This window comes from Rattus norvegicus, chromosome 1 (genome assembly GCF_021556685.1).
Source record: "Rattus norvegicus strain SHRSP/BbbUtx chromosome 1, alternate assembly SHRSP_T2T, whole genome shotgun sequence".
In the NCBI taxonomy this organism is placed as follows: domain Eukaryota; kingdom Metazoa; phylum Chordata; class Mammalia; order Rodentia; family Muridae; genus Rattus; species Rattus norvegicus.
Genome location: NC_141534.1, coordinates 8449111 through 8476307, shown reverse-complemented (window position 1 = coordinate 8476307; position 27197 = coordinate 8449111). Strand labels below are relative to the sequence as shown.

Sequence of the window (27197 nt, the reverse complement as noted above, 5' to 3'; positions counted from 1 at the left end):
TCACTTCACTGCCCATCTCATACCCTCTTTACTTACCACGTCATAAACTATTTGAAGCAATGTTTTCATGTGGCTATTTCGAAGCTCTTTATTGTCTGCGGGTTTCTTTCACCCGGAAGAACAGCCTGGCAGGGCAGTAATAGCAAGTAGGTGGTGTTGGTGCAGAACACGTTTGAGAAGCCTCAAACAGTCCAGCGGATCTCCACGCGCAGCCTGTAGGTTATAAACATCAGGATTGCCTAGTGCATTTCAGAATAAAACTGGGGAGGGCTTCAGGAGGAGGATGATTAAGGAGATAGAAAAGGGAGGGAGAGAGGGAGGGAGGGAGGGTGGGAGAAAGAGAGAGAATGGTGGAGGGAGAGAGGAAGGGACAGAGGGAGTGACGAAGGGAGGTTCTGCCCTGACTTTTTCCATCTTCAATGGAGTGATGTCAAGTTCCTTGAAAAGCTGTGCCTGACGGAAGGTAAGCTTATAGGAATCGGTAACTTTTCTAGGACAGGAAGACGTTCCAGGGAGTCTTATGCCGAGAAAATGTTGAGGTGCTGCCTTTAATCCTTAATGACCGTCTAAAAGCATGAAAGAGATAGCTTGGGAAGAAAGATTAAACATTCATAGGTTCAGGAAACACATCGTTTGACTCACAGAAATGGGCAATAACTTTTCTTGGAAGGGGAAAGCACTTGAGAGGATATTGATTTTGAAGCAGCCCTTTGCAGGAATAATGAGACATCCGCAGAGAAACCTGGTAAATGAGGCCTTCTGTTCATTCCTGAGGAGTCACTCCTGTGCCCCCCACACATGCTTCAGGCCTCTGCTCAGGTTATCTCTGCCTTTCCTCTTCTTTTCCCCTAACAAGTACCTCTTGTAAGCCACTTGGAGTTACGTCAGACCTGTGTTCTCTAAGAAGAGTTCCCTTTCTTTGAGTTTCACACTCTCCTCTGGGCCCTGCTTGCTTCTCATTTATTACCATTGTGAGGGCAAGGACTGTCTCTTTACCTGTGGCCAAGATGTGTGACTCACAGAAGGGACTGAAAAGAACCTTTCTAGTGGGCACATCTTTTGAAAAAAATATATATATATCAGGGTTTCCATGTTAGATACTTCAGAGCACATTAAAAACACAGCAGACATAGACTTAGGCACAGCCCCAGACCCATGAAGGTTATGGGCAGGCAGAACCTAAACAGCAAGAGACCGTGCAGTAAACCAGTTAGTAGGGGAACGTGGTGAGTATTGGGAAAGAGGAAGCATGGGGAGTGTCTGTTCACAGACCCAGTCTGAGGTCAGAGAAAATGTCCCATTTTTTTTTTTTTTTGGTTCTTTTTTTCGGAGCTGGGGACCGAACCCAGGGCCTTGCGCTTCCTAGGCAAGCGCTCTACCACTGAGCTAAATCCCCAGCCCCAAAATGTCACATTTTTAAGAAAACCAATTCACACCGAAGTGAAATCTGGGAGGGTGGCTTTTGTTACACTCCAACACGGGAAAAATCTTTTGTTGTACGTAGATCAAAGTTGAGATTTCCCACGTGGATATGCGGGCACACACATTTGCACTTGTGTGTATGTGCATGCATTTGAGTTGATGTATGTGTGTGTGTCTGAGTGTGTGTTTGTGAATGTGTATGTGTGCATATGACTGTATGTGTGTATGTATGTGTTTATGCATGTGTGTCTATATATCTATGTGTATATGTGTGCATACTTGGGTGTTTATGTAGGAAGGAACAGAGAAGGAAGTTTCTGCATATTTCATGCAAATGCTGTTGCTAGAAGTTGGTCTCAACATCCCAATATGTAATATACAATGACAAAAATAAACAAAACCCCAAATATCTAAGGCTCTAAAATTCGTGAATTTGTAGACTTTTTTTTTTAATTTTAATTGTAAGCACATGAAGCTGGCAAGATGGCTCAGTGAGTAAGGGCATTTGTCACCAGGTCTAATGACCGGAGCTTCCAACCCAGGGCTCACCTGGAATTGAAAACTAATATCTACAATATGCACACGCACACACACACATGCACACACACACACACACACACCACACCACACATACACTCCATACATACACACACACCCCACACACACCATACACACACACACCACACCACACCACACACACACACACACAACACACACAACACACACACAACACACATACACACACAAACCACCACACACACGCACACACAACACACAACACACACACACAACACATATACACACACACCCCACACACAACACACACACCACACACACACATACCACACACACAACACACACACAACACACACACCCCACATACACACACACCACACACACACCCTACATACACACACACACCCCACATACACCACACACACACACACCACACACACCACACACACACCACACACACCACACACACATACAACACATACCACACACACACACACCACACATACACACACCTCACACACACCATACACACACACCACACACACACCACACACACACCACACACACACACCACACATACACACACCCCACACACACCCCACACACACACCATACACAAACACACACCACACCACACACATACACCACACACAACACACATACACACACACACCACACACACCCCACATACACCACACACACACCACACACATACAATACACACACCACACACACCACACCTATACACACACACCCCACACACAACACACACACCCCACATACACACACACACCCCACACACCCCACATACACATACAACACACCACACACACACACACACACACACACACACACACACACACACACACAAAGAATAAACAAATATAGGGCTTGGAAAAACCGCACCAAAGTTAAAAACACTTGGGACTCCTGCCCAGACTTGGTTTCCAGCACCCACACGACCACTCAGAGCACAGCCTTTTAAAATTCTAGTTCCAGGGACCCTGATACCATCTCCTGCACTCCTCAGGCAGCAGGCATGCATGCTGTATACGTACACCCATGCAGGCAAACACTTTGCCCATAGAAATAAAAACAAATCAGTAAATAAATAAATAAATAAATAAATAAATAAATAAAATAAATAAGCAAAAAAAGTAAATAAATCTAATAGAAATAGCTTTTAAAATACTTTTTGGAGTCACTATTGTCAATGAAGAGGTTGCTGGGCTTGGCCTAAGAGAGTCAAGCTTGAAGTTCTGTCCTAAACGGCCCCAGGAGTGAAACACAGTTGCCGAGAACTGTATCTGTTCTGTGAACTTGGCTTCCAAGCAGGGGAGAGAGGTTGCAATTCCTGTGTTGCAATTGGTAGTCTCCACCCTGCTTAGCAGCTCAAACTGGGTCCTTCCTGTTTCTTCTTTTCTGGTCAATTCTTCATCTCTTATTGTTCTCCTGCTGGGGTGTATTTTTTTTCCCCTCATAGACTACAAGCTCATCCGAGCACAGAAAAAGAAATGATAAATTCTTGATTTTTTTTTTGAACTGTCAGGATTTAATATTTAAATTGACAGTCGTTTCGTATTGGTTACATCTCTGTGGCTGTAGCAAAATAACTCAAAGGCAACTTAAGGAAGAAAGAATACATTTCGGCTCAGTGTTCCTGAGGTAGGGTTCCTTAGCCCACGATGGTAGGGAGGTGCAGTGGGTGGAACGGGAAGAGTTCACATCTTGAATCTTGGACACACATCAGGGAGAGTAAATTAGTAGTGGGTGGGGCTTTCTAACTCTCAAAGCCTGCCCCCTAGTGACATATTTCCTCCAGCAACGCTATCCACATAAGCCTCACCACCAGCTAGGGATGGCGTGTTCGAATGTCCAAGACTATGGGGGAGACATTTCTCACTCAAACCACCGCACATTGTCAGTTTTATTTTGACTGATAAGTCATATTTGCTCATGTGTGTGGTACCCTGTGGCATTTTGATATACGCACGCAATTCCGTGATCGAATGGAGCTAACCAATATGTCTAGCATTCCTTTTTGCTTAACTGCATGCTGACGCTGAGATTTCAAATTTAATCTCTCCTTTTATATTTACACTCTTCGTTTGTTTCATGTGTGTGCGCCCGCACACAAAACCACGCATGTGCGGAGACCAGAAAGGGCCGTCGTGTCTCTTATTTATCCTCTACCATAATTTTTTTTAATTTACTTTTTTACCGAGGGACAGTTTCATACACAAACATAATAAATTTTTCATTTCCCAAAAAATTTCAGGTGGCGAGATTTGTCCCTTAAGGGATCGAATTAGAAGCATGCCAACTCGTATTTAGAGGTTGAAGGATGATGACACTAGGAATGGCCTGTTTTAGTCCACGCGTCCTTTTTGACATTGAATTGGGCGGTTTTTCGAGTTAACAACTTCCAGTGCTGTGAGCATTTTCGTGTGACTCACTGAGGATTACCTGCCTGTTTCCCACCGCTGTCATTCTCAGCCTCAGCACGTATTTTTCTAGATCTTGTACCCTTATTATTTCTCTCATTTTCGTCTAAGCTGCTAACTGGCATCTTGTCACTCATTCTCTGTTGCGTGGAGGTCTCCAGATTTATGTCGCGAAGCCTGGTTCTCTTTCCTGCTGGGATTTCTTCAGACCGTTTATCAGTCTCCTTCAGGGCAGATAAGGATTATGAATTTTCTACCAGCGTTTCTCTTACTGCTTTTGCATCTCTAAAGATTTATTTATTTATTATATATAAGTACACTGTCGCTGTCTTCAGACACACCAGAAGAGGGCATCGGATCCCATTACAGATGGTTGTGAGCCACCACGTGGTTGCTGGGAATTGAACTCAGGACCCCTGGGAGAGCAGTCAGTGCTCTTAACCACTGAGCCATCTCTCCAGCCCACTTTTGCATCTCTAAATCCAGAATGTCTCTGTAATGTTAGAGAGTTTATGGTGGAGATTACAGAGAATTCAGTTTATGCCAGCCAACGATGACAGCCTGGCTCGTCTACAGTCCTCTTACTGTTTTTCTGATGTGTGTGTGTCCCGTATGTCCTTGTATGCCATGGTTCTCTGTGTTTTTACTCATATCCACCTGTCTGTATTTTATATTGCAAAGTGTTATTCTCTTCATTATGGGCTCATGAAGGAGTCGTTGGGTCAGCCTCTGTTCCTTACTACCGTGTTCGTTTTATAAAAAACAACACCACCAAAATTAGCCATTCACTAATTGAGAATTGTTTATTTTAGTGTGTGAGGGTGTTTCACGTATGTGTGCACATGCGCATGGAAGGCAGAGAACAATGACTTCTTGCAGGCGTGGGATCACACCCTTGTCTGGAAGCCACTGGCTAGGCTGGGTGGTCTGGCCAGCTGGCCCCCAGGCCTCCCTGTCTCCTCCTCACCTGGGTTAGCACAGCACAAGCTTGTGCCAGCAAGCTGGTTTTTTTATGTGGGTTTTGGGAGAGGAGCTCAAGCCTCATGCTTTTATATAAACACTCTGCTGACTGACAGCACCATTGCCCAACACCTTGACAATTATTTTAGGATCTTTCTCTCTCTTTCCACGTTCCCATTTCAGGGTTTCACTGTGGGGGTAGAACTTGAATTCACTGGAGTCCTGCCTCAGCTTCCCCGGTGCAGAGATCGTGTGTGTGTGTGTGTGTGTGTGTGTGTGTGTATGTGTGTGTGTGTGTGTGTGTGTGTGCGTGTGCGTGTGTGCACCACAGTTGGCTCAGGGTCATTTTCCTTTTCAGGCTTTTAAATCCAAAGCCTTGTGGGAAGTTTGGTTTATTTCAATCAAAAACTTAGTACATAGAGTTTTTCTCCTTTTTTGAAAAGTTTTTATTTTAAGGATTTATTTATTTATTTTATGTACGTGAGCAAGAGGGCGTCAGATCCCATTACAGGTGGTCGTGAGCCACCATGTGGTTGCTGGGAATTGAACTCAGGACCTCTGGAAGAGCAGTCAGTGCTCTTAACCGCAGAGCTATCTCTCCTCAGTCCATGTGAAAAGTTTCTGATCCCACTATAAATGTGTTTAAAGGTCTAATCCAAAGTGGAATTTACAGGAAGCCGTCAATGTCAGAATCAGGGACCCGGGGCCCTCAGGAAAACAGACAGGGTTTCTCAATTATGCTGCTCTCCCTACCCTCTCTATGTACGCCAGACCAAGTTGGCCTTGAACCCACAGAGATCCTCTTCCCTCTGCCTCCTGAATGCTGGGATTAAGTGTGTGTGCCACCATGTCCAGCTCTTCTGAAGTCTTCTTAGTCACCCTACTCTAGCCCAAATTCACAGCATTAATTAGGTCTTTCCTGCCTACCTCCCCCTTCCTTGTCCCTCCCTCCCATTCTTTCCTTCAGGAAGGAAGTTAATTGAGTACATAGTAGGGATACAATGGCCTGTCAATAGCTAGAATCCTACCTACAACCTCTTTGTTTCATTTGTTTGTTTGTTTGTTTGTTTTCAGTACTGGGGATGGACCCCCAGGTCCCTGCACACTCTAGAAAACCACTCTACCATTGAACTGTATCCCTAAAGCCTTTTTACATTCTGTTTTGGGATGGGGTCTCACTAACTTGCCAATCAGGCCTTGAGTTCAGTCTTTAGTCTTTAGGCAGGCACTGAACTTGTGATTCTTTTGCCATAGCCACCCCTCCTTGTAATGGATGAGATTATAGGCCTGTCCTTTTTGACCCAGCTCGATCACTCTCTGCTATCCTTTCCTCCTCCCTCTCCCTCACCCTCTCCCTCTCCCTCTCCCTCTCCCTCTCTCTCTCCCTCTCCCTTTCCCTTTCTTCCTTCCTTCCTTTTCTACCTTTTAATTTTCATCAAACATATATTCAAGGAAAGCCAATTCCATGAAACATAATTTAAAAAAATATGAAAAAACAAAACCCAAAAAAACCTCAGTCCCCTTTCACATTTCCACTAAAAGTAAGCAGGTCCAGCTTCTTCAGATGTGTGCCTTCAGTCTCTAAATAGTACTTCTGTCACAGTTTTCTGATTTTTCAGTTTTAGGCATTGCCAGTGTTTCAGATCATTTGCACCCCTTTCTAGCCAGCCATGCACCCCCATTCCCAGTACAACTCTATCGTAACTCAAGATAGATCGATATCCGGAAGCAGATCCACTGCGCTTTGTAACACGATTACGTTCTAGAGCTCGCCGTATGTCCTGCTTTCTGGATGGTCCATTAACTTCTCTTCCTTGCCGTTCTATTCTCGCTAGCTTGGTTTTCTTTCCAGTCATGCAACTCCAGATGGTCTAAATCTACTCTCAAGTTATGGGCCACATAAAATTCCATTACTTTATCTTTCTAAACGAGCTCACAACCTCCTTCCTCTCCAAGAAGACATGCCCCCCCCCCAGGCAAGTGTCTATAAAGTGTCCTTGCCAATCCCTCTGCATGACAGTTGGTGAAGTCCTTACTGTGCAAGCATGAGACCACGACTTCAGACCCCTAGCACTTACAAGGGAAGCCAGGTGTGTCAGCACACATCTGTAATCCCTACACTGGACAGGCAGAGACGGGAAAAATCCCAGGGGCTGGCCAGGCAGTCTAGCTGAATGACTCCAGATTTGATGAGGGAGCCCACTTCAAAAACATAAGTTGGAGAACAATCAAGAAAGCCATCCATTAAGGAAGTCATCCACTGTCGGCCCTTAGCTTCCACACATGGGCACATGCATTCGTATACAAACGTGCACATAGATGTGTAACACCCCTCCCCATTACAATAAATAATAAAAGAATACAGATGAAAGGTAAACCTGGGGCTTTGTAAACACTAAGTCATGAGGTTATTAGGCCTCAGACTAGTTTACACACCTCCCGGTTCTTCCTTAGTCTCCGAAACGTGCTAACCACCTTGGGAATTCTTGAGCACAGAAGCACATGAGAACATTCTTTTCCTTTCTAGAATTTTCTTTCCTTTTCCAGGTTTCCCTCATCATTTTATTTAGCTTCACCTATGCAAGACTTTTGATGGTGGAATGTACCCAGTGGCTTTCTCGGTGATGCTGTAGGATGCCCCTGTCCAGAAGAAACCTCATAGTGCCCTCTATTTCACCAGAGAAATGTTCTCCCCTTTATAGCACCAGGGTCAATGCTTCTAAATGTGCTTGCTAAGTGTTCATGACTTGCTAGGACGAAAGGTACCTGATGGGAGATGTTTTAGATTTTTATTGTGGACTAGTTTATAAATGTATTTAATTTTATTAAATATTTATTAATATTTTAATAAATGAATAATTTATTTAGACGATGGAAAATGTTTATCTTTTATATCAAATAATTCAGAGTTTTTATATCCCTGTTTAAAGAGTTAAACAGGAAAAAGGAGATTTTAGAATATTAAGAAAAGAAATTATTAAAAAGGGAAAAGAGAAGAAGTCATTTAAAACTTCAAATAGGGCTGGCAGAATGGCTCAGTCAGTAAAGTACTTGTTATGAAAGTCTGGGGACCGGAGTTCAATCCCTGGGGCCCTCAAAGGTAGAAGGAAAGAACTGACTCCCTAAGGTGGTCCTCTGACCTCCAGCTATATGCCACAGCACACGTGACCCTGCTTCCATTAAAAATGTTTAAGCTCAAATGATATAGTGACCCGTAGTAGGCGTTAGGGTCGCTTATGGCCACAGATGAAGTAGAACACAGGCTGTTAATGGCACCCTGGAAAACGTGCTGTGGACACGCGTGCTTACCAGATCTGCATTAGTTCTTTGAGCCAATTAAGGTCCTGTGAATCTAAGGAACTCGTGAAAGCAGGTAGCAAAGACAGAGTATTTACTCTTGCATGTGCAAAAGCTCTTTGTGGACCTTCCCACCGAGTCTGCTCTAAGTCAGTGAGGTCGGCGTTCATACACAGGAGAAGGTAGACTGCAAGGAAGAGTGACATTTGCAGGCTCGGAAAGCGGCAGCCTCTGAGGAGTTGCATTCCTTTTTTTTTTTTTTTTTTTCCGGAGCTGGGGACCGAACCCAGGGCCTTGAGCTCGCTCGCTAGGCAAGCGCTCTACCGCTGAGCTAAATCCCCAACCATTGCATTCCTTTCTTGACAATCACCCTGTCTACCTGCTGGGATGCTGGAAGCCTGAGAGGAATCTCCAGCGAGGGCCAACGGTGCCAGAAGTGGAATGAGAACATGACCTCACGAAACAGCCGGGGCTGAACCCTTGGCCACTCCTACTTCTATATGTAGATGTGGGATTCTGAATTAACCGGTAGCCTTACCACTCTGAAGGATGAGTCTGGCCATATCAACCCCAGACACTTTTTAGAGACTAAGTTGAGCCCCCAATAATTTGGGTTCTTTTTAGTATGATGGCACGGAAATCCTCTGCCGCAGTCTTAGCTGATACTGTGCGGCAGATCCAAGCCAGTTGGAAAGTTGCACTGAGCCTGCCGGCTGCACCTTCTTTGGGAGTGAGCCGAACGACAAATAGACTTGAGCTACGCTCAGCACTATCCACTTGCACCAAAACTGGCTCTTCAAGTTCTCCTGACCTCCTATCAGACTGAACCCAGGCCAAAGGTAAAGCTACCAGGTGTCTGTGTACTGTCCCCAACTCACGGTTCCTGGCTCCGGTGCAGTGCTGGGACCGCGAGGCTCCTGTAGAGCACGTAGAGCTGCGAGGCTCTCGTAGAGCACGCAGCAACTTGAAGCAACTCCCTGGCACCCGATGCTGTGAAGCAGCTCTTTACTCCTTATTGTATCCTCACTGAGACCAGCTACAGATCAACAAGAGAGACAGAGCTGTCCTCTCTGGTTTATTAGGCTATGCATCCTTCCTGAAAACCTAAATGTGTCTTTATATGAAATTTTAGATAAAATGTGAATAGAATATCACAAATGTAATGGGTGGTCAAAATATATACCTTAAACTATGATCATGAAATATTATCACGATCCTCTGGTTGTTTGGAATATTGCTTATATTTTTCTTTCAAGTTATAACAAAAAATTTTTAAATGCATGAGAATTAACTTTCCAAAAAATATGAATTTTCTGTGATTTGCTATCAGCTCCCTATTTTGGGATTAAAGAAGAGTACAGTGGGGGGAGGGGCACAGATCGACCCAGAGAGGTGTATCACTGACTATTGTGACAATAAAGCACCCCCAGATAGCTGTTAGTCCTCTCTTATGTTTGAGGCAGTGACACGAGTTGACCTCTATGAAAGCTTTTTACAGTAGGCCAGCTCTGGATAGGTCTACCCCAGGCTCAATCACTCAGTCACTTTCTTTGTGTGGTCCCCATTCTCAGAAGGCTAGCTCCCACTTCCTCACAATGGCTCCAATAGTAAGCCAGGGCAAGCCTCAGTGACACACACACAAGTTGCTGAGTCCATTTTGGTTGTTGTTTGTGTGTACAGTTTCGGGGCTGACCACTTCTTCCTCTCCCAGAATCCTTAGTTGCCCATAGTTCTTTGACTGGGGATGGCAACCCCATCAAACTTTCACCTTTCCGTGTTAGCACATTTGTTGATTTTGTCATTGTTCTGGTCTTGTTTATGAGGCTATACCCAGGAGAGACTTTCACAGCAAACACCTTTTTAAAAAGTTATTATTTATTTAATGTATATAAGTATACTGTTTCTGTCTTCAGATCCCATTACAGAAGGTTGTGAGCCACCATGCGGTTGCTGGGAATTGAACTCAGGACCTCTGGAAGAGCAGTCAGTGCTCTTAACCGCTGAGCCGTCTCTCCAGCCCAGCAAACACTTTTATGATCTCTTGTAGCTCTAACTCCATTTCAATGAACGATCTTTAAACTCTCATGTTGTGCTTTGAACGCACCATAAGAGAATGTTAAATATGTGTTTGACAAATGTACTTGAAAAAAACATTTGGTTTTTATTGTCTTTCTTTTAATCACCTTGAGAGCAGCAAGAAAATATTCCAAGCTTATAATGTTTAAAGGATAAAATAATACTTCCTTGCTGGGCAGTGGTGGCGCACACCTTTAATCCTGGCACTCGGGAGGCAGAGGCAGGTGGACATCAGAGTTTGAGGCCAGCCTCGTCTACAGAGTGAGTTCCAGAGAAGCCAGAGCTACCCAGAGAAACTCTGTCCCTGGGGGTGGGGAATGGGGTCGGGGGTACTTGGGTCTTTCTCCTTTTTCGATATGTCGCTTTTTAAAATGGAGAAACAGAGCAGAGCACCGAGAGGATCACTCCGTTGAGTGAAATGACTCAACGGTGATGGCTTTGAGTCACCCTTTTGGGGAAAGAGCTTTTGTTGTCTTTTAAGGGCGTGGTCTTATGGGCGAGCTGGAAAACAACCTCTAAGCTTCTGTGACGTAGTGGAGTGTCCTGTTCCCAACCAGATGACTGTGGTGTGGGGGCGGCTGGGCAGGAGGGGCTGCAGCATGTAGTTGAGAAAGGTCTGTTCAGGGCGATCGCAGCTGAGCAGGCCGTGACCTCGAGCGTGCGACGTGAGGGCAGGGCTGCAAGCTCAGCTCACCAGGCAGTGTACGCCGGTGCCGGCTGAGTCCACCAGGAAGGGACGCTCTAGGAGCTTCTCCTGGGGTCTCCTCTGAACTAGGAAAGGACCTCTTGCCCGGCAGCCATCATTCCCTTCTACTGTTTAAATAAACTGAGGTCCAACAGCTATAGATCACGAAACCCGAAACAAGAGCTTGGTTCCTATACAGAGGCGATTGTTGGTACTCCCTTGGGGACAGGATGATTTCCGCTTTATCAATAGCTGGACGCTGCATATAATTCAAGCTCCCGTGTCTAAACGTGTGGTTAACGTTCACTGAAAGGAAACCACTCAACACTCTGTGCATACTCGAGACCAGAGTGAGAGGCGGGCTGCTCCCCTATTCTCCAATTCACCTCTGAGGCAAACCCCTCACGATCCAGTCTGCACCTCCTTCCCCTCTGTGTTCCCATATCTGTGTCTGAGTTTTCTCACTACGAGCCGAAGTACGTGTAACACACTGTGTAATCAGGAAGGATCTGATTTATCGGTGTGAGGCAAGAGATGTCATGGCAGAGTATGACGGTGCAAATGGCTTTTAGGCCTGTCCAGTTTGCTCACCACATTCAGTCAAAGACAGCTGTGAATGGAAGCCAAGGGGAAAACCATAAGCATAATTAAAATGTCGTGAGTTATTTTTATTGTTGTTGGTGGTGGCTTTGTTGCTGTTGTTGTTTTGTTAATTTGTTTGTTTATTTTGCTTTACAACCCAGTCAGTCCGTATGCAGCTAGCTTTCTGGTGTGAACTTTGTAGATGGTAACTAACATATCACAGTGAGAAAAGTCTGGATAGCCCGGCACTAGACACACCTCACAGTTCATGAATGCTGTAAACCCAATATAAGGGTTTGGGGAGGTTTGGTGATTTGAATGAGATGTTCCGCAATGTCTTGGGTGTTTGAATATTCGGTCCCCAGTTGATGGCGTTATTAGGGAGGTTTAAGAAGGGCAGCCTTGGACTGGAGAGATGGCTCAGTGGTTAGGAGGACTGACTGCCCTCCCAGAGGTCCTGAGTTCAAAACCCAGCCACCACATGGTGGCTCACAACCATCTGTAATGAGAGCTGATGCCCTCTTCTGGGGTGTCTGAAGACAGCGACAGTGTACATGTAATAAATAAATCTTTTTTTTTTAAGTGTGGCCTTGCTGGAGGAAGGCTGTCACTAGAGATGGGCTTTGAGAGTTTAAAGACTCACACCATTTTGAGTCTGCTTTCTCAGCTTTGTGCTGGCTGCTCAAGATGTGAGCCCTCAGCTTTCTGCTCCCGCCGCCATGCTCGCTGTTTCCCTGCCGTGGTCGGCTCTCATCCCTCGGAAACTGCAATCTCTTTCTTCTGTCAGCCCGCTTGGTCAGAATGTTTTATCACAGCAATAGAAAAATGACTAATTTAGCGAGGTTTGTTTCTTCTGAGGTCTGTTTCTTCGGCTTACAGATTAACTGTGTCTTCTCTTAGTCTTCCTCTGCATGTACAGAATTTCCTCCGCTGGATTCCCTGTCAGCCACATTGAATAAGTTAAAAAACTTAATTACTCCATTACCAGCTCCAAATACAGATACATTCTGACAGGCTAGTGTCAGAAATTTGCAAATGAATTTGGGATGAGGCATAGTAACCTACATAAGTCAACCACACTGATTAAGCCAGTTCGAGGTTCTGAGTCCTTTTTTATTGAGGGCCAGACCAAGAGTGTGCTTGTGACTCTGAAAAGTCTCTCGGTGCCCAAACCCAGGCACGCAGAGTTTTTAGAGGCCAAAACCACAAAGGCCACAATTTATCTCAGAGTTAGGTAAGAGTCAACGTAGCCTTGAAACATTCACTTCTAGCAGAGCATAGTAATTATTTTAGACAAAACCTGCCAATTATTTTATATCTTATATCTTTTCTAGCTATTTTAGTTTCTTTTCTAGTTATTTTAATTTACTTTAATTATTTTGGTTAATAATTCTCAGCATGTCAAGGCTCTGAAACTATCAGGCAGACATGACTGTTGTGGGGAGAGGTGGAGGGCTGAGAACTGTCTAAGCCATTGGTTCTTTTAAAAAAAACAAACTATTATATATAAGGACACTGTAGCTGTCTTCACACATGCCAGAAGAGGGCATCAGATTCCATTACAGATGGTTGTGAGCCACCATGTGGTTGCCGGGATTTGAACTCAGGACCTCTGGAAGAGCAATCAGTGCTCTTAAACTGCTGAGCCACCTCTCCAGCCCTAAGTCAGTGGTTCTCAATCTGTGGCTTGCAGCCTTTCACTGAGATGGCCAAAGACCATCTGTGAATCAGGCATTTATATTATGATTCACAACAGTAACACAATTACAGTTATTAAGCAACAAAAATAATCTTATGGTGTATGTGGGGGGAGGGGGTTCACCACAACATGGGGAACTGTATTAAAGGGTTGCAGCATGAGAAAAGCAAAGAAACACTTCTCTATGCAGACACAAAGTGGAGAGACAACAAGATGACAAATTACCTTTGTCATTTCAAAGGGACCTACTTGAGACTGTAACAATTAACAATTTTCTTTCCTTTTTGGTTGCTACAGAGTAAATGCACATAAAACCTTTCCTTCACAAGCAGTTGTTGCTACACACTGTGTTTATGAAGTGCTTTCTTGGGGACAAGCAGAGACAGTGACTCTGGTGACTGTTCTCTGCAGCGTCCGGTGTGTTAGTTTTGCACTTGCCATCCCCATTCCTTGATCCTGAGTCATGCGTCCTGATGTGAGAGAAAACATTTATGTGCAAGGATGTGTGTGGGGTACCGTGTGATATGTTCTCATGTGCTCACGTGTGTTTGTGTACGTGCACCTGTGTTGGTACATGTATATATACGTGAATGTGTAGGCCAGAAGCTAACACTAGATATCTTCCAAATTTTCTCTCTACCTTGGTTTTTGAGTGAATGCCGCACTGAATTTAGTGCTAAATAAAATTACTTGGCTGGCCAGTGAGCTCCAGGGATTCACCTGTCTCAGCTGCCCCGGAGTCATGACTACAGATTTGCATCACAGCGTCCAGATTTTTACATGGGTGCTGGCAATTTCAACTCAGGTCCTCACGCTTGGGTGGCAAATACTTTACCAATTGAGCCATGACTAGAAAAATAGCAAGATATTATGGGCCAAATTCAACAGTAGGACCCAGGTCCCAACGTCTTGTGTATTTAGCTAAAAGGGTCACACCTTTCTTCATTTTGAATTGCTACATAACTTATTAATGTGCTTCAAGGTGTCACGTGACTGTGAAGCTCAATGTCCATTTTAATGCTCTTTCCTTAGTGTCTGCCTTAACTATTCTCCTGAGAGTGAAGTGATTCTAAAGAGCTCCGACCACTCTGGCTTACACTGCCTTCAGGGCTCCCTGGATTGTTTCCATGACTTACTAGACTGGAGGTGACTTCTCAACTGGTCTTCGTTTCACATGCAGCCTCTCTCCGCCCTCAGAAGCCCCCATCTTTCTGGTAGAGGAAGAGGCGGAGAGCTGTCCTTTTTCCTTCACTGTGGTTTCTTGGCCCTTTCAGTCTCTCTTCAGCCTGGGGAACCATTTACAGTTCTCTAGAACCTCGAGACTTTCGTGATCACAAAGCACCCAATGAGGGGGATCTGTGGGATGGGTTACAAATTTGATTACGTGCTAGAATCACTAGGAACCCACTCTAGATGCCTCGGCGCAGGCTGATGCAGCACTGGTAACTCCCAGGTGACTTTACTGTCTCCTTACAGCTGAAGTCCACATAGGTGACACCATCTCTTTGCTTCTCTATGCGCCCTCGTGTGAAATTTCATTGCTCAACAAGAGAAGGGTTAAGCAATCCCCATCCTAACCCTCCCCCTTTCCAGTCCTTCTGTCTTGTACCGAGCTCTCAGGCCACATCACATGCGTGTGTAAGGGAAAGTTAGAGGCAGACTTCTGATACTTACAAACGGTCCCTGGAATTTCCCGCCTGATGAATTCAAACAGGTGCTAACTCAGCACCTCTATGAACAGTTTGCCGACATTCACGTGCTGCTCTTTGCCACCCTGAAGCTTGAATTGGTTGAGCTGTCTGATTTGCTTTTATCGGTTCCTATAATTTTCTCTTAGGATTTCATGACCCATATGGCCCTTTTGAACATAAAGCTTATCTTAATCCTCTCTTCGGTGCCCTCCTCTACCTCTTGATGTACCCTCAGCAGAGATGCAGGTTTCTAAGATGTCGGAGGGCATTCTCAGAACGGAAGCCTGTTGACTGGCACACACCCTCTCTTGCAGCTTTTCCGTTACCCATCCAGGACTGTGCTGTCAAGAAGGGACTGGGAAAGTTCCCTCAAAAGCGTCTGAGTGTTCCCTCTGCCTTCTGTACAGATTAGAGACGCGTGCCTTCAAGTAATCTTAGCTCTTTACTGACAGAGGACCTATGGTGTCAGGTCGTTAGATCCCCGAACCATCTTCCAGGTGCTTTGGACCCTGCTTCTCTCTCTGTGCTGAGAATGAGGTGATCTTCACGCACAGCTCCTTTACAGCTTTGGGCAGAGTCCTAGAAACCTGATACGTGGGATTCTTTTCATTTGCCAACAGTTACCTGCCAGTAAAGCGCTCTGCAAGGCTTGGCCAAGATGCAAGGAAAACATCTATGCTCTGTTCATCTAAATGCATCTATTTCGTTTATCCACTCTCGGGAGAGTAGAATCCACTGAATACTAATTTAAGCAGAGGGGTGTGGCTCCCGCTCTGTGCTAGCTAGGTAGCATACTTCCTTGGAAAACACAAGAGTGTCAACCTAGTGGTCAGACATAGATGATAACGTCAGTTAAAATCAATTTAAAGTAATCAGAACTACAAGTGTCTTAGCTCATTATCGGCCTTCTAATTCTCCTCAAGTCTGTCCCTAGGCTGCGTCTTTTTAAGGCGCAGTCAATTATTTTGCTAGGAGGATGACATTTGCTGTCACAGAGAAAGTCCAGTATTGGTTTTTGCCCCTCCAAAGAGTAGAAATTGCATTTTAAGCAGGGGATTTTGCTATATTAAAACTTACACTGAATCCTTGCAGACAAGGATTTCTGCTTAGCTTATGTAAATAATCATCTCGGCAGCTAGGAAGTCACAGCCAGTGGTCGCCATTCTTCTCCATAATCAACAAACCAGAGATGCTCTGTCCATTGGTCCTGCCGCACAGCACTAATTACTGCAACCTGAAGGAAGCCTTTGAGATCGCATTCACTCATGTAGGGCCTTTGCCGCAGACTAGGTAGTGGGAACAGGCTCTTTCTAGCCAGAAAGCACCATGTGTAAGTTCCATATATAAGTACTATGTATGAGTTCCATGTATAAGTACCATGTATGAGTACCATGTATAACAACCATGTATGAGTACCATGTATAAGTACCATGTATAAGTTCCATGTATGAGTCCCAACTTCACATTTTCAATTCACTGAAAATGTGTGCACATAGGAAACACTATTTGTACCAACCTTGCAAAAGGGAGCCAAGGTTGCATGACGGGTAAATGAGACCGTGTTATACTATTGCTGTAAGACAACATGTATGGTTCAAATTTTTGGTACAAATGATTTTTAATTGTGAAAAGTGTTAACAATGATTACCACTAGAAAACGATATGGGGCGGGGGCGAGCAGTGAAAAGATCTCACCCTTTTCCCCCAATGGGGTTTGGTTGTATTGCCCCAGCTGTGCTAGAACTCACAGGGTCCGGTGTTCATCCTGCCTCGGCCTCCCTTTGCGCCTGACATCAATGTCCAAATTCTGTTTTGTTACACCGTATGAGGGTTGCCTTTATTCTGTTATTTTGCTTCAAAGCGTTTGTCTGCGTGCCTGTGTGTCGTGTGTCGTGTGTGTGTGTGTGTGTGTGTGTGTGTGTGTGCGCGCGTGCGAGCACCTGTGTGGGAGCATGCACGTACATGAGTTTATGCATGTCTTCTTAAATCACCCTCCCACCCTCTGCCTTATGTCCTTTGAGACAGAGTCTATCGCTGGCTTGAGCTCCCTGGTTCGGTGAGATTGACTGGATGGCCAACAAACCCTGGAGGTCCTCCTGTCTATAATCCCAAGGCCGGGATTACCATGTGGCCACATCCAGTTTATAGTACAGATGTTGGGGGATCAGGGCTCTCTGAGCCTCCTCCCCAGCCCTTTACAGCATTTGTTTAACTCACCGGTTTGTTTATTTACTTAGTTCTTTTGAGACGTAGTTATTTTGTATCCCTGGCTAGTGTGGAACTCAGTATGTAAAACAGACTTGTCTCAAGTTTGCAGACATCTGCCAGTCTTTGCCTTTGGAGCACAGGCATGTACCGGCATGCTCAGCTATTAAGGGGTTTTTTTTCCTTCATTTTTTGTTTGGTGTGTGTGTGTGTGTGTGTGTGTGTGTGTGTGTGTGTGTGTCTGCTTGCCTGAGTGCTGGCTGAAGCTAACGCTCTCTGATTTGAATAGCCTGGCTGGTTAACGCAGCAGACAGAGTGCTCAGAACTAAGCACAGGTGCTTAGCGAGAGCAGAACCTCGCCTTAAGCGCCCGAGCCCCACCTCATGACAGGACAACATTTTAAAGAGACAAATACATAAAGCCAACTTAACTTTGTTTGGTTTTGAGACAAGGTCTCTTTGTGTAGCCCTGGCTGTATGGAACTCACTGTGTGGACCAGACTGGCCTCCAAATTACTGACATCCACCTGCCTCTGCCTCTCTTGTACTGTGATTAAAGGTATGACCACCACATAGACGAAATAAGTTGTTTCTATGTACAGGAGGATGTGTTTGCTAGTGACAAGTGGCCACAGAATAGAGTGTTTAGTGTCTTTCTCAAAGCCGTGTGTGCTGTCTTTATTGAAAAAATTTGCAAACCTTTCTGGTTTTTTCCCCCTTATGCCTGCCCAATTCATGATGGAGAAACAAAAGGGAACAAAAGAAATTGTTTCCCAAATCTAAGTTTTTAAATTGCTGATTGAATTAGAGCTGCCTGTGATGCTGAACTGCAGATGTGTAGAGGCTGTGGGACATGACCAAGGGTCTGCCTCACAGTATTTACGTCTAAGTAAAATATCACTGGGCCTTTTGCTGCTTTAATGCAGGCACAGAAAAGGGAGTAAGAGCACTGGGCATCAGAGCAAATTCGTTACTGTGACCTTCAACTCCTCTGAATGCACAAACCTGACTGTCATTTAAAGGATCCTATCAACTGTTTCTGTTGTAGGCAAAATGAAGGATCGGCTTGCAGAGCTTCAGGAATTGTCCAGGAGCTATGACCAGCAATTCCCAGATGGGGACGATGACTTTGACGCTCCCCACGAGGACATCGTGTTCGAGACCGACCACATCCTGGAGTCCTTGTACCGGGTCATCCAGGACATCCAGGATGAAAACCAACTGCTTCTGATCGACGTGAGGCGCCTGGGGAGGCAGAACGTTCGCTTCCTCACCTCCATGAGGCGCCTCAGTAGCATTAAGCGAGACACCAACTCCATCGCCAAGGCCATCAAGACCCGGGGCGAGGGCATCCACCAGAAGCTGCGCTCCATGAAGGAGATGAGCGAACAGGCAGAGGCTCAGCACGGCGCGCACTCGGCGGTGGCACGCATCTCACACGCACAGTACAGCGCGCTGGCCCGCGCCTTCCAGCAGGCCATGTATGAGTATAACCAGGCCGAGATGAAACAACGCGACAACTGCAAGATCCGCATCCAGCGGCAGCTGGAGATCATGGGCAAAGATGTGTCGGGCGAGCAGATCGAGGACATGTTCGAGCAGGGCAAGTGGGATGTCTTCTCCGAGAACCTGCTGGCGGACGTGAAGGGCGCGCGGGCGGCGCTCAACGAGATCGAGAGCCGCCACCGCGAGCTCCTGCGCCTGGAGGGTCGCATTCGCGACGTGCATGAGCTCTTCCTGCAGATGGCAGTGCTGGTGGAGAAGCAGGCGGACACGCTGAACGTCATCGAGCTCAACGTGCAGAAGACCCTCGACTACACCGGCGAGGCCAAGGCGCAGGTGCGCAAGGCGGTGCAGTACAAGAAGAAGAACCCCTGCAGGACCATCTGCTGCTTCTGCTGCCCCTGCGTCAACTAGCAGCTGGCTTGGGCCTCCACTGCACATGCCTGGACATGGGAAAGTGCACATGCCAGCCAAAGGCATCCTGCACTAGGCTGAGGGAGAGGGCCCCAGTGCCTTGCAGAATTCGGAGCATAGTAGGGGGTTGGAATGCAAGATATGGAACCCGGCACCTGCCTACAAGGTTGCTAGCGTCCAATGGCTCCTTAGTGTAGGCAGATTTCCACTGGTGTTGTGTGATGTCATTATAAAGTACATAGCACTCAGCATCACGGGGAGGAACTAATGTCACTGCCAAGACCAGTGTCTTGAAGTCTAAAGGTAAAAAAGCCAAGCGAGCATATGTTAATAGTAGGAGCACATTATCAAAAATTGCCTTCGTTTATCCCCTCTGGAAAGTTCCTTGGTGCTATTCGATTTTGAGTGACATTCACTTCAGTATTCCTTAGTTCTGTTGAATTTCGAGTAACTTTGACCTTGGGTGAACTGGGCGCCAATTACTTCTGATTGGCGGTCTATTTATGTTGTGCGGGTGCTGTGGGAACACCTTCCCGGGGCTGGCTTCTCCTCTGCATCAACCTGCACCGGACACTGGCTCCTTGTTTCTCTCACCTTTTATAGTGTGTAGCAGTTTATATATGAATATTTTTCAAGCACCCAATATTGAACAAAACACTCAAGTTGAACTTTGTACTGGTCACAGTTTATGGGTTTTTTTTTCCCACAGATAACATTTATTTAAAATTTATCTTCGTACTTCATTCCGTACGGATATGTGTGTAAATGTAAACTAATCTTCCCTTGCACGTGTACATGAATGGCCAATTGGATTGACTTTGCTTTTGGAGATTCTGTATATAAACAAGAGCGGTTTTTTTGTTTGTTTTTGTTTTGTTTTTTGGTGCGTGTCAGTGTTAGCTTGATGGTTTGATGGTCCCGAGTGTATTTCATTCCTGTCTGCACAGTCCAGTTTAGGTCTAACTTTATTCTGAACATCTGTGTACTGTCATTAATAAAGACAAGGGAGGAAGGTTGGAAACCTGTGAAAGAAGCGTCTAGAGACACTTAAAGGAGCTTCTTGGAAACAGCACCTTACTTTACCTTACTTCCAGCCTTTCCTTCCTACATTAAATCGGAGAGGCTTAGAGTCATGTTCTTCTAAGTTTAATAAGCATGACAATACAACTCTCTCCTTTTTATATTTATTTCTTGACCCATTGAAGCTAAATTGATTGTCCTTTTCAATTATTGTTAAAAACTTTCTCACATATAACTATAATGTCTGCATGTGTCTTAGTCACGGTTCTCTAGAGTCACAGGGTAATCTCTGTGTAGTAGGAGAATTGGTTGAGGACTTCCAGTCATCAGCAATCAGCAGCAGCTGGAAGTCCAAGGATCTAGCGGTGGCTCCGTCCCACGGAGGCAGGCAGGCAGGCAAGAAAGAGAGACTCTTCCTTCTTCCAATGTCCTTATGTAGGTCTCCAGCAGAAGGTGTGTCCCAGATTAAAGGCGCGTACCACCACGCCTGGGTCTGAGACTTGCTTTGTCCCAGGTGACCTTGAACTCAGAGATCTCCTTGACTTTAGCTCCTGGGATTCATAGCCACTTGGCCTCAAGATCTCCATACCAAGACCCAGGGCAGAAACTCGTATCTCCCAGCCTCAAGATCAGGATCAAAGGTGAGCCTTCCAGTTCTGGATTGTAGTTCGTTCCAGATGTAGTCAAGTTGACAACAAGGAATAGCCACTTCAGCATGGAACCCTAAACAAAGGATAATTTCAAGGAATTTCCATCAGGGTGGCCCCAAGTTACTGTAGTTTTTACAGTCATTTAGAAACTGATGAGGTTTTAAAGATTTGCTTTTACTTGAAGATGTTCAAGACCACGTTCCAGTGGTAGTTAGCACTGTGTGTCTTCCAAATCCATTCTATACCGCTGTTTTTTTGTTTTTTTAACGCTTGATGATTTTACTGGAAAGTCCTATATCCTGAGTTCATAAGAAGGTGAAAGAGGAACAGGAACTCTTTGGGGCCCGTTGATCTTATGAGAGAGAAAAACCAGCCCCGTGCATAGTTTTGTTTCTCATGGTTGGATACGAACTGCACAGGTGGAGTCCCATCAGGCTCTCCTCAAACTTTGCCCACTTCCTTTATCACCTAACTACTGCGATGTTCTCCTTTCACTAAGAGAGAGAGGAAAGTTTCCTCATGGCCCCAATGACCTAGTTTTCATTGTAGAGAAGAGTCTGTCTGTGGAGACTAGCTATTTTCTGCAAGAGGGAACAGTCTGCAAATTTAACTTATATGAACTCTGGAAGAAACCTTCTTTCTTTTAGAACCATTGCGAAAATAAACGACTTTCTGTGTCTGCATATTTTTTTCTCGAGACACAGTCTCACTATATAGCTCCAGCTGACTTGGTATTCACCATATAGACCAGACTTCTCTTAAACTCACAGGCCTGTCTCAGCCTCCTGAGAGCTGAGATTAAAGTCGTGTGCCACAAGACCAGGTCAGAACACTTTTGTCCTAGGTACTCCTAATGATGAATCTGTGTTAACAATTCTACCCTGCTTGCTTCTATTAGACTGTTCCTCTGTCCTGACAGGTCCTGTCCTGTTCTGTTTTGTTTTGTTCTATTCTATTCTGATGGGTTCTGTTCCCACGCTATTCTACTCCATTCCACTGCTATTCTATTCTGTTCTGTTCTACCCTACTCTGCTCTGCTCTGGTATGACCACAAAAATTAATGAAGCACAGTTTGCAAGGGCTTGTTCCCGATTCCTCCCAAGACATGAATTATAAGCTCCTTGGGCCATTCTGGAAAGTCATCCAGGCTGGAACACCGACTTCAGGGGAAAGCATCAATTACCTAGAACCTATGGTAGCAAAGAGAACTGACTCCACACGTTGTCTACACACACACACACACACACACACACACACACACACACACACACACAGCCTTCTGTCTTTAGGTTACATGCATTCTGATATTCTGCTTTTCTTCCTCCCTCTTCCTTCCATTAAGATCTTTTTATCCTCTTCTATTTATTTACTTATGAAACACACACACACACACACACACACACACACACACACACACAGAGGATTTAAATATGGATTCCGAATATAAGAGAAACCGTATGGTGTTTGTCTTGCTGAGTCTGGCTTATTTGAGGTTGGTTTGTTTGTTTTTGACACAGAGTCTCTCTGTGTGGCCCTGAATGTCCTCAAACTCACCATGTAGACCTGCCTGGCCTTCAATTCACAAAGATGTGCTTGCCTCTGCTTTGTGAGTTCTGGCCTGAGTCTGGCTTATTTCTTTAGCATATCAATCTCTGCTGTCACCCATTTTCCAAAACTGTCACTGGTTTCATTTTCTTCATGACCAAATAAAATTCCATTGTGTGTGTGTGTGGTGTCACATTTTCTCCGTTTATCTATTTGTGGACATCTAGACTGTGCTATTTTTCTGGCTATTGTGAACAGGTAAAGCAAAAAACATAGACATTCAAATATCCATGTTTCCTTAGAGTATGTGTTCCACAGTGGTTTAGGTGGGGAATGACGGTAGATCTTGGTTGTCAACTTGACCAGATCCAGAACTAATGAAGAGAAGCTGCTGTCACTTCTGTGAGTTTTCTTGATCAGGTGAGTGAAAGTGGGAAGACAGCTGCAATGTGGGCAATACCTTCTGATGAAGCCCAGACAAAAGATTATGTAAGAAGGAAACTTTTGCCTGCTTGCCTTCACTCTTGTGTGCAAGTCCATCTACTCTGTTGGTGCTCCTGCTGCTGCAGTTACATTCCTCTGCTGGTATCATAACCCAGCTCCTTCAGGCTGCCTACATAGACTTTCAGTGGCTCTCCAGGAATACTCCAGGCCTTCAGCGCCAGACTGCCAGACTGGAACTTCTGAGACAGTCTTTGCACAAACAGCTACTGGATTCTCCACCTTTCTGGTGTGAAGCAGCCATGGTTGGATTACTCAGACCATATCATGTAATCCAAGCTAAGAAATCCTCTATTCTATCAGGTTGTTCCTCTAAAGAACAATGACTAGGTATGCTGGATCATAAGTCAGTTCTATTTTCAATTTTTTTTTTAGTAGCATTAACGTTGATGTAAACTTGTACAGCTTAAATCACCACCATCAGTGTATAAAGCATCCTCCCCACCCCCACATCCTCTATAGGCTGAATCTTCACTCCGTTGATTTTTTTTTTTGCTGTGTTTTTTTTTCTTTTTGTATTCTTTAATTCATTGACAAATCAATATGTGTATGTAATAAATTACCCTCTTATTATTCTCCTCCCTACAAGCCCTTTCTCTTTAAAGAAGAAAAAACCCTTTATTTAAGGTACATTGGAGTTAGGGTGTCAGATCCCCTAGAACCAGTTACAGACAGCTATGTGCTGCCATGCAGGTACTGGGAATTGAGCCTACATTCTGTGGAAGAGCAGCCAGTGCTCTTGACCACGGACGGAGCCATCACTCTAGTCCCCAGCAAACCCTTTCTTACCTCCATGTGTGTTTGTGTGTGTGACCAACTGAGTGCGGAGAGGTCGCCTGCATGAGCATGGGTGGGAGACGATCTACAGGATGGAGCATAGGCAACTTGTCAGTGGTAGAGAGGGGGGGGGGGGAAGGAAGGAAGCAGAAGAGAAGTGGAAAGAAAAGAAGAGAAAGAGGAAGCCTCTTCCTCCAGGATTGGAGGGATCAGAGAGGTCAGGGACACACCATGAGAACATGGCACACAGAACCAACTGCCTAGAACCCATGGGGGACCTGCAGAGATCAAGGAACCTGTAGGGATCCAACCTGGGTCCTCTTGTGGGATCCTTTTCCTCCAACTGGGTTGCCTTGTCCAGCCTTGATGTGATGATATGTGTGCCTGGTCTTACTGTAGCTTGTTATGTCCTGTTGGTTAATGTCCCTCGTCTTTTCTGAAGGGAGGTGGAGTGGGGGAGAGGGATACTTGCAGTAGGAGTGGTAGAAGAAATTGTGGTCAGGGCATAATATATGAGAGAAGAAGAGAAAACAAAAAACAAAAACAAAAACAAAAAAACTTTCTCTAGACATTGGCTGTCAGTCCTAAGAGGGGGGAATTTTGTTTTACAAGAGTCCTCCTTAACCTTTGGCTCTTAGAACCTTCTTCTGTCTCCACTTCCCGGGTGTTCCCTGAGCTTTGGGAGGGGGTGGGTGTATTGGTTTGAATGAGAAATTGCTCCCTGTCAGCCTCAGGCATTTGAACACTCACTCTCCAGTCGGCGGCACCATTTGCAAAGGTTTGGATGGGGCAGTCTTGCTAGAGGAAGAACACTGCTAGGGGTGGGCCTCCAGTCTTGTAGGCACTTCCAGTTTACTTTCTTCACAGGGTTTGTGGTTGAGAATGTGGTTTCTCGACTTCCTACTCTATAGATTCCAAGTCTACTGCTTGCTCCATGCCTTCCCCAACATGATAAATTCTTACCCCTCTGGAACCAAAAGCCAAGGTAAACTTTTTCTTCTCTAAGTAGCTTTTTTTTTTTTTGGTTCTTTTTTTCAGAGCTGGGGACCGAACCCAGGGCCTTGCGCTTCCTAAGTAAGCGCTCTACCACTGAGCTAAATCCCCAGCCCCTTCTCTAAGTAGCTTTTGGTCATGGTGTTTTATGGCAATCATAGAAAAGTCAGTAATACAGTGGAAAGTGATAAAGATGCCTTGTTTGGGGTCAGCCAATATGGTCTAGCGGGGCAAAGGGAAGCAGAAACGAAGATTAAGGGGTCAGGAAGCCCTGTAAGCATATATTGTGAATGATCACACCAGGACTGGCTATCAGGAGGCAGATCAACGGATTCTAGGCTCATAAAGTTTTGGGGGACTGAGGATAGGAACATTCAGGATGGGCAATGACCTTTGGCTGAGGCTGTACCCCGTGTGCAGGCTCTGTGACCTCCAGCTACAGGTTCTCGGCCAGGTTTACAGTTCCAGGCACGAGTTCTTTTCTTCGTATTGATCCTTAAATCTAATCATAAAGTAGTTGGTCAGACTGATAATGTCTAGGCTACTCTTACACCAACGGTTGGTATTTTAGTTCACATGGGGACGCAGCTACACAAGACTGCCGATGATTATTTCCCCCTAGAAGACCGCTTAGCCCCTTCCAACTCTGTGAAAGCCAGCCAGCAAGAAAGAGACTTTTAGCTGAGTTCCAGCTTGACATCTTGCGACCAAAGTGTGTAGCAATGAGGGTCTTTTCATCAGGTTCTATTGGGCAACTAAGAGCGCTATCAATAGTCCGTATTGTTTGGGGGAATCTTTGGGACCTCCCTGTAGAACGATTCACAGGGGAGTCTCTCGGCACGGGGGATTTTGTTTTGTAACCTGTGGCTCCTGAAAGTGTCAACCCCTCCCTCAACTCAAACTATTCGTTTTAAAATAATTTATGTATTTGGGTATTTTTCCTATGTATGTCTGTTTACTCTGTGTGCCCATAGAGGCTGGAAGAAGATGTCAGATCCCCTGGAAGTGAAGTTGCAGATGGTTGTGAGGGGCCGTGTAGGTTCTGGGAATTGAACCCAGGTCCTCTGAAGGAGCATCCAGTGTTCTTACCCATTGAGCCACATCCTCTTTCACTTTTTTCCTTAAATGACTTATTTTTACTACTCTTATAAAGTAGCAAATTTCCATGTAACATTTCATATACCTTTTTTTTTTTTTTTTTTTGGTTCTTTTTTTCGGAGCTGGGGACCGAACCCAGGGCTTTGCGCTTCCTAGGTAAGCGCTCTACCACTGAGCTAAATCCCCAGCCCCTCATATACCTTTTTGATAGGTATTTCTCCCCTAATCCTCTGCAAACATGCCTGGTCTGGTCTATTGTTCTGATTTTACGTAGTTCCACTTGTTCTTCCAAGCCGCCGTTGGTCAAATCATTGGTGGTGTTTTATTACGTGTGATTTTTTTTTCTTTTTTCCTTTTTTTTTTTTTTTTTTTTTTTTTTTTTTTTTGGAGCTGGGGACCGAACCCAGGGCCTTGCGCTTGCTAGTCAAGCGCTCTACCACTGAGCTAAATCCCCAACCCCGCAAAGATTTATTTATTTATATGAATACACTGTCACTTTCTTCAGACTCACCAGAAGAGGGCATCAGATCCCATTACAGATGGTTGTGAGTCACCATGTGGTTGCTGGGAATTGAACTCACGACCTCTGGAAGAGCAGCCGGTGCTCTTAACCGCTGAGCCACGTCTCCAGTCCGTGATTTTTTTTTTTTTTATTCATTTAAGTTTTTCAAATATTTTTCAAGATTTCAGTTTCCTTTCTCTTCTATGTGGCCTGATTGTTTTCAGAGCTATAACAACATACCTGAGACTTTGTAACACAGAAGGAATGAGGTTTGTTAAGCTCATAGATGTGGAAGCTGGAGCACAAGATTGAGCAGCCTCAAATCTGATCTTCTGGTGAAAGCCTTGTGCTGTTCCATGCATAGCAGAACATGGACCAGAAAGGACAAAAGAGATAATATTCTTTATTTAAAAAAAACAAACAAAAACCTTATTTTCTAGATTAACGATAACCAATTCAGTCTCAAAAAAAAAAAAAAAAAAAAAAAGGTGAACTCTCTGTATGAAAAACATGGGTCCGATCATGGCCATTCTACCCTCGTGACTCAAACATGTCCTACTAGGCCACCTCCTAATACTGCTTCATGGATACTAAATCTAAGCATGAATTTTGGTGGAG

The 27197-nt window shown here is 45.0% G+C and overlaps 1 protein-coding gene across 2 annotated transcripts in view; it reads left to right on the top strand.

Annotated features, from left to right (window-relative positions):
- Positions 1-22889, top strand: part of Stx11 (syntaxin 11) — a 29117-nt gene extending 6228 nt beyond the window's left edge. The window contains exon 2 of one of the 2 annotated variants that reach the window (XM_087651468.1): positions 18625-22889. In XM_087651468.1, coding sequence (XP_087507594.1) covers positions 18630-19493 — 864 coding nt within the window. In that variant the 5' untranslated portion in view covers positions 18625-18629 and the 3' untranslated portion in view covers positions 19494-22889. 2 annotated transcript variants of the gene reach the window in all.
- The last annotated feature ends 4308 nt before the right edge of the window (positions 22890-27197 follow it).